Source organism: Lithobates pipiens, unplaced genomic scaffold (genome assembly GCF_037356315.1).
Source record: "Lithobates pipiens isolate NorthernLeopardFrog02 unplaced genomic scaffold, aLitPip1_a1.2 Scaffold_8, whole genome shotgun sequence".
In the NCBI taxonomy this organism is placed as follows: domain Eukaryota; kingdom Metazoa; phylum Chordata; class Amphibia; order Anura; family Ranidae; genus Lithobates; species Lithobates pipiens.
In genome coordinates this window covers 491,567,619-491,581,307 of record NW_027507903.1, presented here as the reverse complement: position 1 = coordinate 491,581,307, position 13,689 = coordinate 491,567,619, and the positions used below count along the sequence as shown (strand labels likewise).

The 13,689-nt window shown below is 43.2% G+C and overlaps 1 protein-coding gene across 1 annotated transcript in view; it reads right to left on the bottom strand.

The window, feature by feature from the left end:
• ITPR2 (inositol 1,4,5-trisphosphate receptor type 2) overlaps positions 1-13,689 on the bottom strand; it is a 482,081-nt gene that overhangs the window by 282,885 nt on the left and 185,507 nt on the right. Inside the window, exons 11-13 of the mRNA XM_077469087.1 lie at positions 8,644-8,795; positions 7,215-7,314; positions 1,537-1,697 (exon numbers count right to left, since the gene is read on the bottom strand). Coding sequence (XP_077325213.1) covers positions 1,537-1,697; positions 7,215-7,314; positions 8,644-8,795 — 413 coding nt within the window. The remainder of the gene's footprint in view (positions 1-1,536; positions 1,698-7,214; positions 7,315-8,643; positions 8,796-13,689) is intronic.

The window sequence follows — 13,689 nt, the reverse complement described above, 5'->3', positions numbered from 1 at the left end:
GATTTAGAGACATTTGTGAACAACAGGTCTTTTGTGTACATAGAAAAAGTCTTAGATCTTTAAGTTCAGCTCATGATAAACAGGGGCAAACACAAAAGTGTTGCGTTTATAATTTTGCTCAGTGTATATATATATATATAGATATATATATATATATATATATATATATATATATATATATATATATATATATATATATATATATATATATATATATAGATATATATACATATATATATATACATATATCTATATACATTATATATATATATTACATTTTTTTAGGTAAACATTTAATACAGAGTTTACCAGTGGTATAGGATTGTGTTTTCTAAAGAGAGAAAACAGTGGAAGCTCTTTACTTTCAAGGTATCTCTCTTTCTCTGTACTTGAAAATACGTATGGAGCCCTCTAAACCAGGGGTCTCAAACTTGTGTCCCTCCAGCTGTTTGCGAAACTATAAGTCTCATGAGGCATTGCAAGGCTGATAGTTACAAGCATGTGTACACATACAGAGGCATGATGGGACTTGTAGTTTTGCAACAGCTGGAGGGCTACCAGTTTGAGACCCCTGCTCTAAACAGAGTGAGAGAGTCATTGCCCTGACTAATTTTAGCTCCATGGGTAAATTATAGGTTTAAGTACAGCGGAAAACTAGAGCCTGAAAAACATGTGAGGAAGTGCCTAGAGCTCCACTTACTGTCTAGAAATGAGAATTCAAACTACTTATATGCAAGATTTCATGTTTATTTTTTAATGCATTGTTTAATCCTGACCCTACTCAATAAATACAATTTGTACATCTAAATAACACTCTATAGCACAGACTTTCTCAAGCTTTCCAACACAGAGGAACCCTGGAAATAACTTTCTGGTCTCAGGGAATCCCTGCTAAAAATTCTTATATTTACAACTCATAATACATTAGTGTGATGGTCAGTGGGAAGAATGCTCCTTACACTTGTAGTCATAGGCAAGAATTACCTCCTTACAGATAGCTAAAAAAAAGATCAATGACGTTAGTGGGATTTTATCTGAGAGGCGCAAATTGCCCAAGGAACCTCTGGAGGAACCCTAGTTGAGAAACCCTGCTATAGAGGTTGTAAATCATATTGTTAACCTGTATGCTGATCACATCAGGTAAAAATGTCACAGTTTTATTTAAATATTGTGACATTTGTGGTTACCTCAATAATTTCTATTCATAATATCTTGTTTCCAACAAAAAAAAAAAGATAGAGTGCGGAATAATCACTCCGCTGCTTATTTAATGATTTGCTTAAAAAGTGATTTCATTTGAAAAAAGTATAACCATATTCAGAAATGACTTCAGAACTAAATAGCAGCCACCAAACATGGCCAGCATACAGTATGACAAGGGTGGGCAACCTCGGCACTCCAGCTGTGGTAAAACTACAAATCTGGACTTGTAGTTGCAAAACAACTAGAGTGCCGAGGATCCCTCCCCATGCAGTATAATATTACAGACTGACAGATTTAAAGAAAAAATATTCCTGTGTTAACAAATGGCCATACCTTCGCTCATTCTGAGTGATAGTTCCATACTCCAACTTCTTCACAGTGGAGGCTAAAACTTTGTTGGCGTCATTGGCAAAATCCAAGTCTCGAACCTCAGACAGAGGAACTGAGATGATGGCGAAAGCTTCCTTATCTTCCTTCGTTTGGCATGTTCCGATCTATTGGATTGATTTACATGAGTAAACTCTTTTCACAAACAGTAAATGTATAAGTATATGCAGTCATTAATATAAAAATCTAAAAAAAAAATCTTAAAATACTTTTAAAATAATGAAAAAGGGGTGTCTATACATATCTGCTCCAAAGAGCGCCTTTTGCTATAGTTTTAGAGGCTCCAATCACTAATTCAGGATCCTTTGGTTTCTGAAATGGTTATCTGGTAAAGAACCCTACTGACCTATCCAGAATAACACAAAAGATTTTTATTTAGAAGTGATAGCCAACACATTTCGGGAATCACCTAAACCCCACTTCGTCAGGGCTCTGAAGCAAACGTGTGCGGCCAAATTTTACTGCTTCAATGAATGACAGATTAACATCAGCTTGAGATAGGATAAGCAGGCAGCCAAAAGGTTGCTACTATATATAATGGAAAATATTATAAGCACCAGTGCTTGCTGTCCACTTATTAGCAATGTTAAACAGTAACTCAAGCTGATTTTAATCTGTCTTTCACCAGTGCCAGTACATTAGCCAGCACGCATCTACTTCAAAGCCCCGAAGAAGGGGAATAATTCAAGAAAAACCCTGTGCACAGCGGGAGCTATGATAAAGGCCATTCCAGCTGAACCTCATTAGCGTGCTGCTTTCATGGAGCTTTTTTCCTTTTGATTAATAAACATAAGAGGACTTGGAGCTGTGTGCAAGACTTTTCTTGAATTATTGCACTGTGTGTGGGCAGCCAGGAGCCCCAACCTTGCAGCGGCAGTTCCTTGTAGCTTGAATGGAGTGGCGGGTAGTGCAGTTATACTATTGGTCAACCTGAAGAAGGGGGATTTACGTGATTTCTGAAACATATTCGCTACCAACTCTAAAAAAATAAAATAAATAAAACATCTCTTCATCCAAGGTCTCGTAGCATTTGTTGCACGGTTACAAAACCAAACATTGAAATGTTTTTAGATCCAGTGCCACTCCAGCCCATTTTGCCGATAACCAATCAAGTAAAACTGCCCCAAAGATGATGTAGCAGGCACCCAAAGCCAACAAGAAGCATGTGCAAAGTTCAGCACAATATGACATCTCCCAGAAAAGGTACTAGGGTGGAGAAGAGTGTGTCACATATCAACCAATGGGGTTCATTTACTTAAACTGGAGAGTAGAAAAACTGGTGCAGTTATGAATGGAAATCAATCAGCATCCAGGTTTTTTATCAAAGTTTAATTGAACAAGCTAAAGTTATTATTATTATTATTATACAGGATTTATATAGCGCCAACAGTTTACACAGCGCTTTACAACATAGAGGGGGACAGTACAATTACAATACAGTTCGAAGTAGAAGGAATAGGAGGGCCGTGCTCATGGAGCTAACAATTTAAAGGGAGGGGGAGGTGGTACAAAAGGTAATAGCTGCAGGGAATGTTGAGATGGTGGTGACTCAGGTACAGTTCATAGGTGAAGGTGGGGTAGATCACCTAAAGGCAGACAGGGTAGGGGCTGACAGGCTGACAGGACATACTGGAGCAGGGAGTTCCAGGGGAAGGGAGAGGCTCTGAAGAAGTCCAGAAGGCAAGTATGGGAGGAGGTAACAAGGGAGCTAGAGAGCAGGGGGTCCTTGGAGGAGCAGAGAGAACAATTTGGGCGATATCTGCAGATGACGTTGGTGATGTAGCTGGGGGCAATGTTGGGGAAGTTATAAGCTGATTAGCTACCATGCACGGTGCACCATATATTGCACTGTCCAGTTTTAGTAACTCAACCCCAATGTCTGCAGCAAGAGCATGCATAGCTAATCGTACATAAGCCAGAGAATTGGTGAGATATCTGATTGGTGGACGGTGGGGTGCTTGACAACTATTCCATTCCAGAATACAGAAAGGATAGAGTGGTCCATTGCAGTAAATGTAAATGGTAGTCAAAAGTTACATCAAAGGACAGGCTACCTTAGATTGACTACAATAAAGTCCAATCCCTACCTAAACTTTTTTTAGTTCTGGAAAGAGTGGAACAAAGCCCCTCTGAGGATTTTAGTGCAGTCTGTGTCTGCCATTGGGAAGAAGCCCCCTCACTTCCTGTCACTTCCTGTCAGGACAGGAATTGATAAAAATGTTGCCAGCAAAGAAGTTTTTATTGCTATCTGTTCCTTTCTGCCACAGTGATGCCTGTATCCTCCTTTTGTTTTCAGAGCGATATGAAATGGGAGAAAATCTCATCAATGAAGACGCAGACAGAAAAAAAAAAAAAATCTTAAAGGAAGTTTAACTCTCCCCCTCTTTAATCCAAATGAAAACAAAATTGTCTGGAGCCATTAAATCATCGGGTTTCTGTGATTATCTACGCAATGCAGTCACAATGTGAGGGTTTGGCATAGTACTTTACATCACATACAGCTTCCTTAAAACAACACGGCACCCGGCTTCAGTACTTCAGTGCTTTAAGCAGAGTTCCACCCAAAAATGGAACTTGCGCCGATCAGATCCCCCCCCCCCCCCCCGTGTCACATTTGGAACCTTTCAGGGGGGAGTGAGGAGCAGATACCTGTCTAATCCAGGTATTTACTCCCATTAGATCGCCACAAGCTCCACGGTGATCTACGCCATGTCCGGCCCCTCCTCTGTCCCCCCTGCTGTCTTCTGGGAGACACAAAGGTCCCAGAAGACAGCAGGGACCAGTGAAGACGTGCAGAACGACTCGCGCATGCACAGTAGGGAAACTGGCTGTAAAGCCGCAAAGCTTCACTTCCTGATTCCCTTACCGAAGATGGCGGTGCCTCCATTCAGGAGCTGAGGGACAGTTCGGCTTCGGGTGAGGACATTGCGGGTGCCCTGGACAGGAAAGTGTCCATATTTTAAATATCAGCAGTGCAGTATTTGTAACTGCTGACTTTAAAAAAAAAATCTATTTGGGCGGATCTCTGCTTTAACGGATTGACACCTGTCTGGAGGAATGGACATTCCTAATCAGACTGCATTAGCATGTAGAGTGCCGTAGGTAACACCCACAAGTGTTGTTGAGCCTCTATGATTCAAAGAACTGAAATCCAATGACTGAAAGGGTTAGGACAAGGACAGTTGAGGCTGGGGAGGAAAGTGATAGATGATGCTTGATGACCTCCAGTCAGGACATGAGGTGGGCTCTATCTGACTTGCTGTAGCTTCTAATGCACATTGTGTGCAGTGAAATCAGAGTAAAGCCGCATACACACGGGCGGACTGTCTGGCCAACTAAGTCCGTCAGACAATCCGACGGACAGTCCATCCTACTTTTGAATGAACGGACTTGACCACACACGATGAACAGACAGTCCGTTGAAAGCTTGCGCGATGACGTGTACAGCACGTACGACGGGACTAGAAATATGACGTCCAATACACTGCAATGCAACCTTCGGCCATGTAAATCCTTTCTGAGCATGCGCCATACTTAGTCCGTCCAACTTGCCTACTCACGAGCGGACTGTCCGCTGAAACCAAAGTTGGACGGACAATATTACGGAAATTCCGAAAGACTTAGTCCGCCAGACTGTCCGCTGAAAAAGTCCGCTGAAGCCCACACACGAGCGGACTGTCCGCTGAAATGTATTTCAGCGGACTAAGTTGGACAGACAGTCCGCCCGTGTGTACGCGGCTTAAGTCATTTCGGTACAGGAGAGGAGCCTGTAAAACTGTGCAAGACTGAAGGGGAGGCTGGAGTTATGCTTTAAGGCTTGATTCACACTAACACATTTTTTGATGCATTTTGCAGAATAGCAGGGAAATTTTTTAACATGGGTTCCTATGGAACATGTTCACATCAATGCATTTTTGTGCCTCTGCATTTTTTGAAAGGGTCGGGGACTTTTTTTTCATGCAAAATGCAGCGTTTTGCATGTAACAGAAGTCAATGGATCCGCATCAAAAACGCAAGTACCGCGTTTTTAGCGTGATTTTGCCCCGATTTTGCATTTTTTTTTTTCATTTTTTTCACTGATTTTAACTGGTCGCTAAGCAACCACAGTGTAAAAAAAAAGAAAAACAAAACGCGAAATACGGCAAAATCGTGGAAAAATGCATTTCCAAAAATGCAAAAAGCACTGCAAAAATGCTCAAAAGCAACATGCGTAGATGTGAATCGAGCCTAATTGACTGGAGAAGCTCTAAATTGTAAGGCCCCTTTCAGATGAAGTGGATCCGTCCAAGCAGATCCGCATGCTCAGCGGGGGATCTTTCAGCTAATCCTCTGAGCAGGCAGGTGACAGGTCCGTGTCCGCTCCACTATGCAGAGCGGACATGGACACAGCCCGCTCTCCTCTATGGGGCGATCATATGGAAACAAATTGCATATCCGTTTCCATCCGATTGTCACCTGATCCACCGGACGGATGGCGAACGTATCCTTATCCCTCTGTTTTTAGCAGACCGTACCAGATGTTGGCTCCGCAGACACTAGTGTTGCCACATCATCCCTTTAATCCAGGACACATATTAATTACACAGGTTCTGATCCTGATTTAAAACAGATAAGGCACCAAGTGAGTTTAATTACCACCGTAATCAGCCACAGAACCTGTGTAATTAATATGTGTCCTGAATTAAAGGGCTGATGTGGTAACTCTAGCAGACACATGTCCGCTGACATCCACTGCCCAACAGAGATCAATGGGTATTCCAATCGGTTCCGCCTGTCCATTTTTCAGTCAGTCCGTTACTGTGAAAGAGGCCTAAGCCCTTGTACACACGGTCGGACATTCCGACAACCAAATCCGTCAGATTTTTTCCGAAACTGTTGCATACACACGGTCGGTCAAAGCTGTCGAAAAATCCGAGAGTTCAGAACTTGATGACGTTATTTCGTTACGACGGGACTATGTTCACGCTAGTAGCCAATAGCTTTGGTGTAGGAATTTGATCTGAGCATGCGTGGCACTTTGTCCGAACGGAATTCTCTACACATGATCGGACAAAGTCAGATCTGATCATGTTGTCGGAAGATTTTACCGACAAGTTGGAAAACTTGGTCCGTCGGATACTCCGACGGAAACAGTCCGATGGAGACCACACAAAGTCAGATTATCCGACAAAACGGTCCGATCAGACACATTCCGTGGGAATTTCTGACCGTGTGTACAAGGGCTAAGAGGGTTAGAAAGGTATAGACACTAGGTTTATAACCTTCTGCAGGTAGACATGTCTACCACCTGAATAGGGTTGGGAAATCATTCAGACACCCACAAATATGATTACATATACCTAAAAATAAAAAATAAAGTATATTGTGTTTGTGATGCATTTGACTTGAGTTCCCAGCTCCTCCCATCTGCAGTCATTGTGAGGGGTTTCTATTCACCCTGATGTATTTTTTTATATCTGAATTCACGAGAATGCATTAGTAAGGTGAAGGAGAACTAAAGAGCAAAGATCCCACCACTGTAACTTGAGATTAGCGATTGACTGAACTTGCCAAAATCCAGTTAAAACAGAACTATTTACTTTGAGTGGTCTAATCCTTTAATTCTGCCAGCAATGACCCCTTACCTTCAGCATGACGGGTCTTTCCTCATCTGTGTCAATGGGAATACTAGTACTGGTCACCCAGGTGTTGGTACAAAGATGGCGTAGTCTGACATAGGAGTTCCTACATTGGGAAACAAAATTTTTCCTGAAAACCAAAGCTGACAAAATATTATATATGTATACATATGTGTCATATTACAAGGAAGTGCAAATAATATGTTTGCTGTTAAAGCTGAACTCTGGGTTAAGCAAATATCATCTAAATACAATAGCCCTGTGTATTGTTACTTGAATCTTAGTGTGCTTTGTGTATTTCTTCTATATCTGTGTAGTAATCCGTTGAAAAACGTTTTGTCTGCGTAGGAGCTTCCTGTACTATAGACCGGTCACTGCTGCTCTCTCTCCTTGTGCAGGGTGACTGGTCATGACTCCGCCCCCTCCCGTAGTTCTCTACCTGTAGTGGGTGGAGCTTGCTAGGTCCTTTCCACAGCTCTGCTCTCTGCACAGGCTATTTACAGCACAGTAATGATGTTACTGTAACTTTTATTAGGTGATATTTTATTAGATATCCTTTGTAACTATGGAGAAATGTATTGTATTGCATTTTTTGAACCACATTAAAAATTCTACTGCCAAAAAACAAAACAAAAACAATTACCCTGGCGGGGTCGTTGGCCCAAACTCTGGCTGTCTGCACCCATTTGGGTGGGCTGGGGTGATAGTAGCCTTTAACTCCTACCTAAAGTATATTACTTGTCAGGAAACTTACTATGGGTAACGAATTAACAATTATCTGCTGAAATCTCATCCCCTTCCCCTTTTCCCTCCACACCTTTATTTTTCATTATGATTTAGTTCATTGTTTGACTGGACTATTGATTATGACATTGGATAATATCAAATACTGCTACTTGCTGTTTATTGCTTTCCTTTGAATTTGGAAAATGTTAATAAACATATGTTTGAAATAAATAGAACAGAAAAGGGCTAGAACCTTTGTCAGTTTTTACTGCTCTTTAGGGCCCCAATGGATTAAATTCCTTGCTTCCTGTTCTGGCTTTGTCATCAGGACAGGAAATATGGGGACATTTTCAGGAAGGACACAACTGTAGGAAAAAAACCTCTTCCACATCTTGGCTAAGGGGAAGACTAGAACTCCCATCAGCTTTTTGATTTTGTCTGTATTCCCACTGGAGATTTTCTCTCACTTCCAGCTATGGTGAAACATTGTCACCAGGACAGGGAGTCAGTGGAGATGGAGATCTCCTCAAAGAGATCTCAGCAATAAAAATCTGTGTGGAGTTGTAACTCTTCCCCACTCTATCAAAAATAAAACAAAAGGTTTGGAAAAACCTATGTCACTTATTTTTTTGAAGATCGCAGCATGTTCTTGGCACCTAAGGAAAATGCACAGAACCCCCCGACAGAATGTGGTGCACTGTGTCTTTACCTGGGCACTAAGCAGTCAGCTCGCTGCAGAGTTGTGGCATCCAGTTCAAAGAGCGATGCGATGTCATTCCCGTGCGGTACGGACACCAGTGTGAACATTATCTTTTCTCCTGTTTGCCATTTCCTCTTCGACACTGGCAATTCACCTTCCTTCTGCAAAGTGAGCACAAATATTGAACAGAGAACTGTACATATCAATGTAAAAGGCATCCATTTGAAGCTTATTTAAACCCCATAACAGCTGTGGTGGTTCCATTAGTTTTCTTTTTCAGACTTTTTTTTCCTTTAATTTACTTGGTGATCCTGCCAGTAACACCCTTCCTGTCTTTGGGGGCATCAATGCTCACTCAGTAGTGTACTGTATTTACAGAATTGTCACCACTGCATTGTTATATCTGTTGAATAAGACCCCTTTCACACCGAGAGCGTTTTGCAGGCGCTATAGTGTTAGAAATAGCGCCTGCAATCCGCCTTCAAACAGCTGCACCATTGTGTCCAGTGTGAAAGCCCCGAGGCCTTTCACACCAGAGCGGTGCGCTGGCAGGACGTCAGGAAAAGTCCTGCCAGCAGCTTCTTTGGAGCGGTGAAGGAGCGGTGTGTTTACCGCTCCTCCACCACTGCTCCCCATTGAAATCAATGGGGCAGCGCTGTAATACCGCCGGCAAAACGTCGCTATTGTGGCGCATTGCGGGCAGTTTTAACCCTTTCTCGGCCGCTAACAGGGTGCTTTTAAACTGGAATGCTCCGCAAATCCGACGGTAAAACGCCGCTAAAAATAGCGGCATTTTACCACCGACATTATGGGTTGCACAGTGTGAAAGGGGCCTAAGTGTAAAAAAAAAAAACCTGTTTATCCTGACAGAAATCCAGGACTGTCCTATGTCCTGTGCACTCTGCAGTGTTTTCTCCTGCAGTCCTACCTGTTATATTGTTCACAGCTTTACCAGTGAACTACTCAACATCCACCAATGCAGAGCAGAAGAGATGTTCTGTAGTCCTAACACACTTCCTGTACATTACACTGAGTGAGCGCTGTCACCCTAGGACAAAAAGTTTGTTACTGGCAGGGTCACCCAGTGAAAATAAAGGAAAAAAAGCCTGACAAATTAAAACTAATGAAGAATTCTAATAATCTAGAATGCTGTAATATATTAAATTTTTGTTCCTGGGCTTGGATACACTTTAAATAGAAAATATATACCTGTGCTCAAATCCCAATAGCTTGTACATGTATTTAAACTATCAAGTGCTAAAGGGGTGTGACCACATGTTAATACTACAAATACAAATTCTGGATGGACCCTCAGCACACTACAATACACCCTTTTCCAGAAAACTATGCAATGAAAAACAGGGATTTTTAGTTCTCACATATTGCAATACAGGCTTAAGCTAGCCAACTGCGTCAAAGTAATCCCTCTTATGGCCAGTCCTACACTGCTCTGCCACTGCAAATGCTACAGTGGACACCATGCCAACCTGGGCATAGAGACACAAGGTGGGGAAGAGCTACTAGGTTCAGGTCTGGTCACTGACCTGCATTATAACAAAGAAAAGATATGCCTGTGCTTGTACATGCAATTAAACTATCACTTTAAATGCATGTGTCTTTATGCTCCATGTTGGTATGAGCGAGCTTGGGATGGAGGAACCCAACACAGCATACCCCACTTTTAAGTACACAATGGGGTTTATTTACTAAAGCTGGAAAGTGCAAAATCAGGCTCACTTCTGCATAGAAACCAATGAGCTTCTAACCCCAGACTGTTCAATTAAGCTTTGGTAATAAAACCTGGAAGCTCATTGGTTTCTATGCAGAAGTGACCCTGATTTTGCACTTTCCAACCTATAGAAGATATTTTGTTCATATCAGAAGGATGTTGTCTATTATAAAATTTAGTAAATACCAAATATTCATATTTTCATACCCTAACTAGTTTTCTGGGTTGATGTCTATGCCTTTGAGCACCTGTTGTTCCCAGTATGAGACGCTCCCACTATCCCTGATGGAATTTTATTTATTTTATATTATGGAGAATGTAACAGGAGAAGCTGGAGCACCCAAAGATGGGGAGGGACACCCAAAACTCCCAGGCAAACAGAATTAGAGCTGGGAACTAATGCAGGGAGATCTCACTGTTTGATTATCTAAGAAATCTGTTGTTTTTGTGTCATATCAGGCAACTATACAAACTTTACAAAGAATACCCAATCACGTGCAAGGAAAATTAAGAAAAAAACAGCATTTTTCCTCGTACGTTTGATGATGGAAGTCAGAAAAGCTTCTGCTCATTTACTAATCTCGGGAGCAACCACACTTGCAGGGTGCAATTGCACTTTGCAAAGTGCACAGTTGATTTGCCGTTAGTAAATCAGCCCCTTTGTCTGTACCTCTGTCTTGACCCAGGACCTTGGTGCTGCAAAACACGCATGCCAGCCATTTAACCACCGTCGCCATCAAACTGAGGAGGCTTTGGCAAATTGTTAAATAAATTTAAACATAAAACAAGCATATGGCCCTCACACTCTGCAAATGTGATGTGGAGGGATGACGTGTGCTATTATTGCCTTTAGCGGTCGGGCGTGGGGTGTTTTTAGCAAGCAGCGGGTGTTGCAGCGCACGGGCGCAGTAATGCCTCTGCTCATATTGCAGACCCCTGTGAAGCCTCTCGCTTCCACAAACACCTTCGCTGTTGACTCAGCCGTGAGTCATCTCCCATTTTTAGCAGAGACATCACGCTCCAGCACTCAAGACGCCCTGGAAGACACAGGCTGTGTGATTCCCCAGCTTATTCAGTCTCAGAGGCAGCCGAGCTGGCACAGCCTGTGTTACTGTGAGCGGAGTTCCCCCAACCGCTTAACCCCTGACGCTCTAAAATCACCCAATTATCCTGCCACCCGAAAACAGCACGTAGCAGATTTATTAAATTGGCAGATTACTTTGGAAAGGTAGGAGGGCAGGGATTCGTTAAGAAAGTCACTTTTTATATTAGAGGACCAGTAAACCTGAATCAGCTTCCTGCAGAGAAGTTATTAATATCTAAAACATGAGTGTAAAGGTGCAAGTACAGAAATGAAGATACTCGGTGCTATATGTACATTGGCTCTGAAACCAGAGTGCAAATGTTGCAACATACTTAATGGGGCATATTTAGAAATCAGCGAATGTGACTTTTATTGGATATTCACTTGTGGTAATCAATCACTGTCATTTAACACGCATGTATCAGGATGATTAACCTGCAGTGAATGCTTGGTGGATGTCAGAATATATTTCTTCACAAATTGACCCCAAATTGTATATAAACCCAAGAACAATCTTCTCATATATTGCAGTTTACCAATCCTTAGATGTGATTGCTGCATTTGAATATTTTTTTGGCTTATTTCCCGTTATTTTCACCTGGCAACCATGTCATTTACAGGCTTCCTGTCCTGTTCTTCCATCCGATGAGAAGAGAAGAGAAGAGAAGAGAAGAACAGAATAACAGAAGAACAGAAGGCGGCGATGATGACGACGGCAGAAGAACTGAAGTGGGGGACAAGACCCCCGAAGTCGGAAGAAGAGGCCGGCGGCGAGGAAGAAAGACGGGCTCCTCCGCTAGTAAAAGAGCTAGCAGAAGATAGCGGAGGAGTCCGACGAGAAGACCCCCGAAGACGGAAGACCCCCGGAGCTGTGCAATAAAATATTTTTACCCTGTGTTGTGTTTTTTTTGTACTTTTTTTCACAGGTGAATGGGTAGGGGTACATTGTACCCCATACTCATTCACATAGGGTGGGGGGGCGGTATCCGGGGGCCCCCTTATTAAAGGGGGCTCCCGGATTCCGATAAGCCCCCCGCCCGCAGACCCCGACAACCAACGACCAGGGTTGTCGGGAAGAGGCCCTTGTCCTCATCAACATGGGGACAAGGTGCTTTGGGGTGGGGGGGCCGCGCGGCCCCCCCTTCCCCAAGGCACCCCCCATGTTGAGGGCACACGGCCTGGTACGGCTCAGGAGGGGGGGCCGCTCGCTCGTCCCCCCTTTCCTGGCCGGCCAGGTAGCGTGCTCGGGCAAGGGTCTGATGTGGACCTGGGGGGACCCCCACGCCGATTTTTTTCGGCGTTGAGGTTCCCCTTTAAGTCCATACCAGGTGGCGGGGTCAGCGACGTCTCTTTTGTGGGCCCCGCCTACCTGGAGACCCGCTCAAAATGAGCGGACTTTTCTCCGGGCGGGAAAAGTCCGTTCATTTCAAAAGTACGGTGGACTGGCATACGCACGGCTGGATTGTCCGCCGAAATGCAAGTCCAGCGGGAAGATTGGAGTGCAAAACTACTTTCTAAGTCCGCCGTACTTTCGGGTCAAAAAAGTACGCCGGAGGCTACACACGGGGGGATTGTCCGGCGGACTTGAGTTTGCCGGCCTTTTCCACCCGATTGTTTGATCGTGTGTACGCGGCATAAGACTTTCTGACCCTCACTCTACTAAATATGTGTTTTGGATTCATTAATGCTCGCCTCCAGTTGGAGATACCCCTGACGGCTGAGCTGGCTCTGCTGGGCATACAGGATAATGACCAACGGCCTAGATACACTAAATTGTTGCTTTCTTTGTTAGTTTTCTATGCCAAGAAGGAAGTTCTCTTAAAATGGACTTCCCGTTTACCTCCCACAGTGAGGACATGGGAAAACTCTATTAATGCCATCTTGCCTATGTACAAATTGATTTACATGTGCAGAGGATGTCCCCAAAAGTACTAGAAGGTATGGCAACCGTGGACTGACCCCGGTAGATAGTCATTCATAGAGACCTAATCCCCTCTTCCTATATTGTGTACTATGCTAATCAATGTGTTGGTTGCCCCTTTCCCTCCACCCACGCACCACCCTCCTCTCCTCCCATCCTCACTATGCATGTCTAATCTGCTCCAGTAGACTGAATGCTCACATATCTCACTGTTTATTATTTATTTCACACAGGCTATGTTCTATCTATGTATGTACCCACTTATGGTATTCGAAGTATATAACGTGTAATGTACCATTTTTTCTCAAATAAAGACCAACC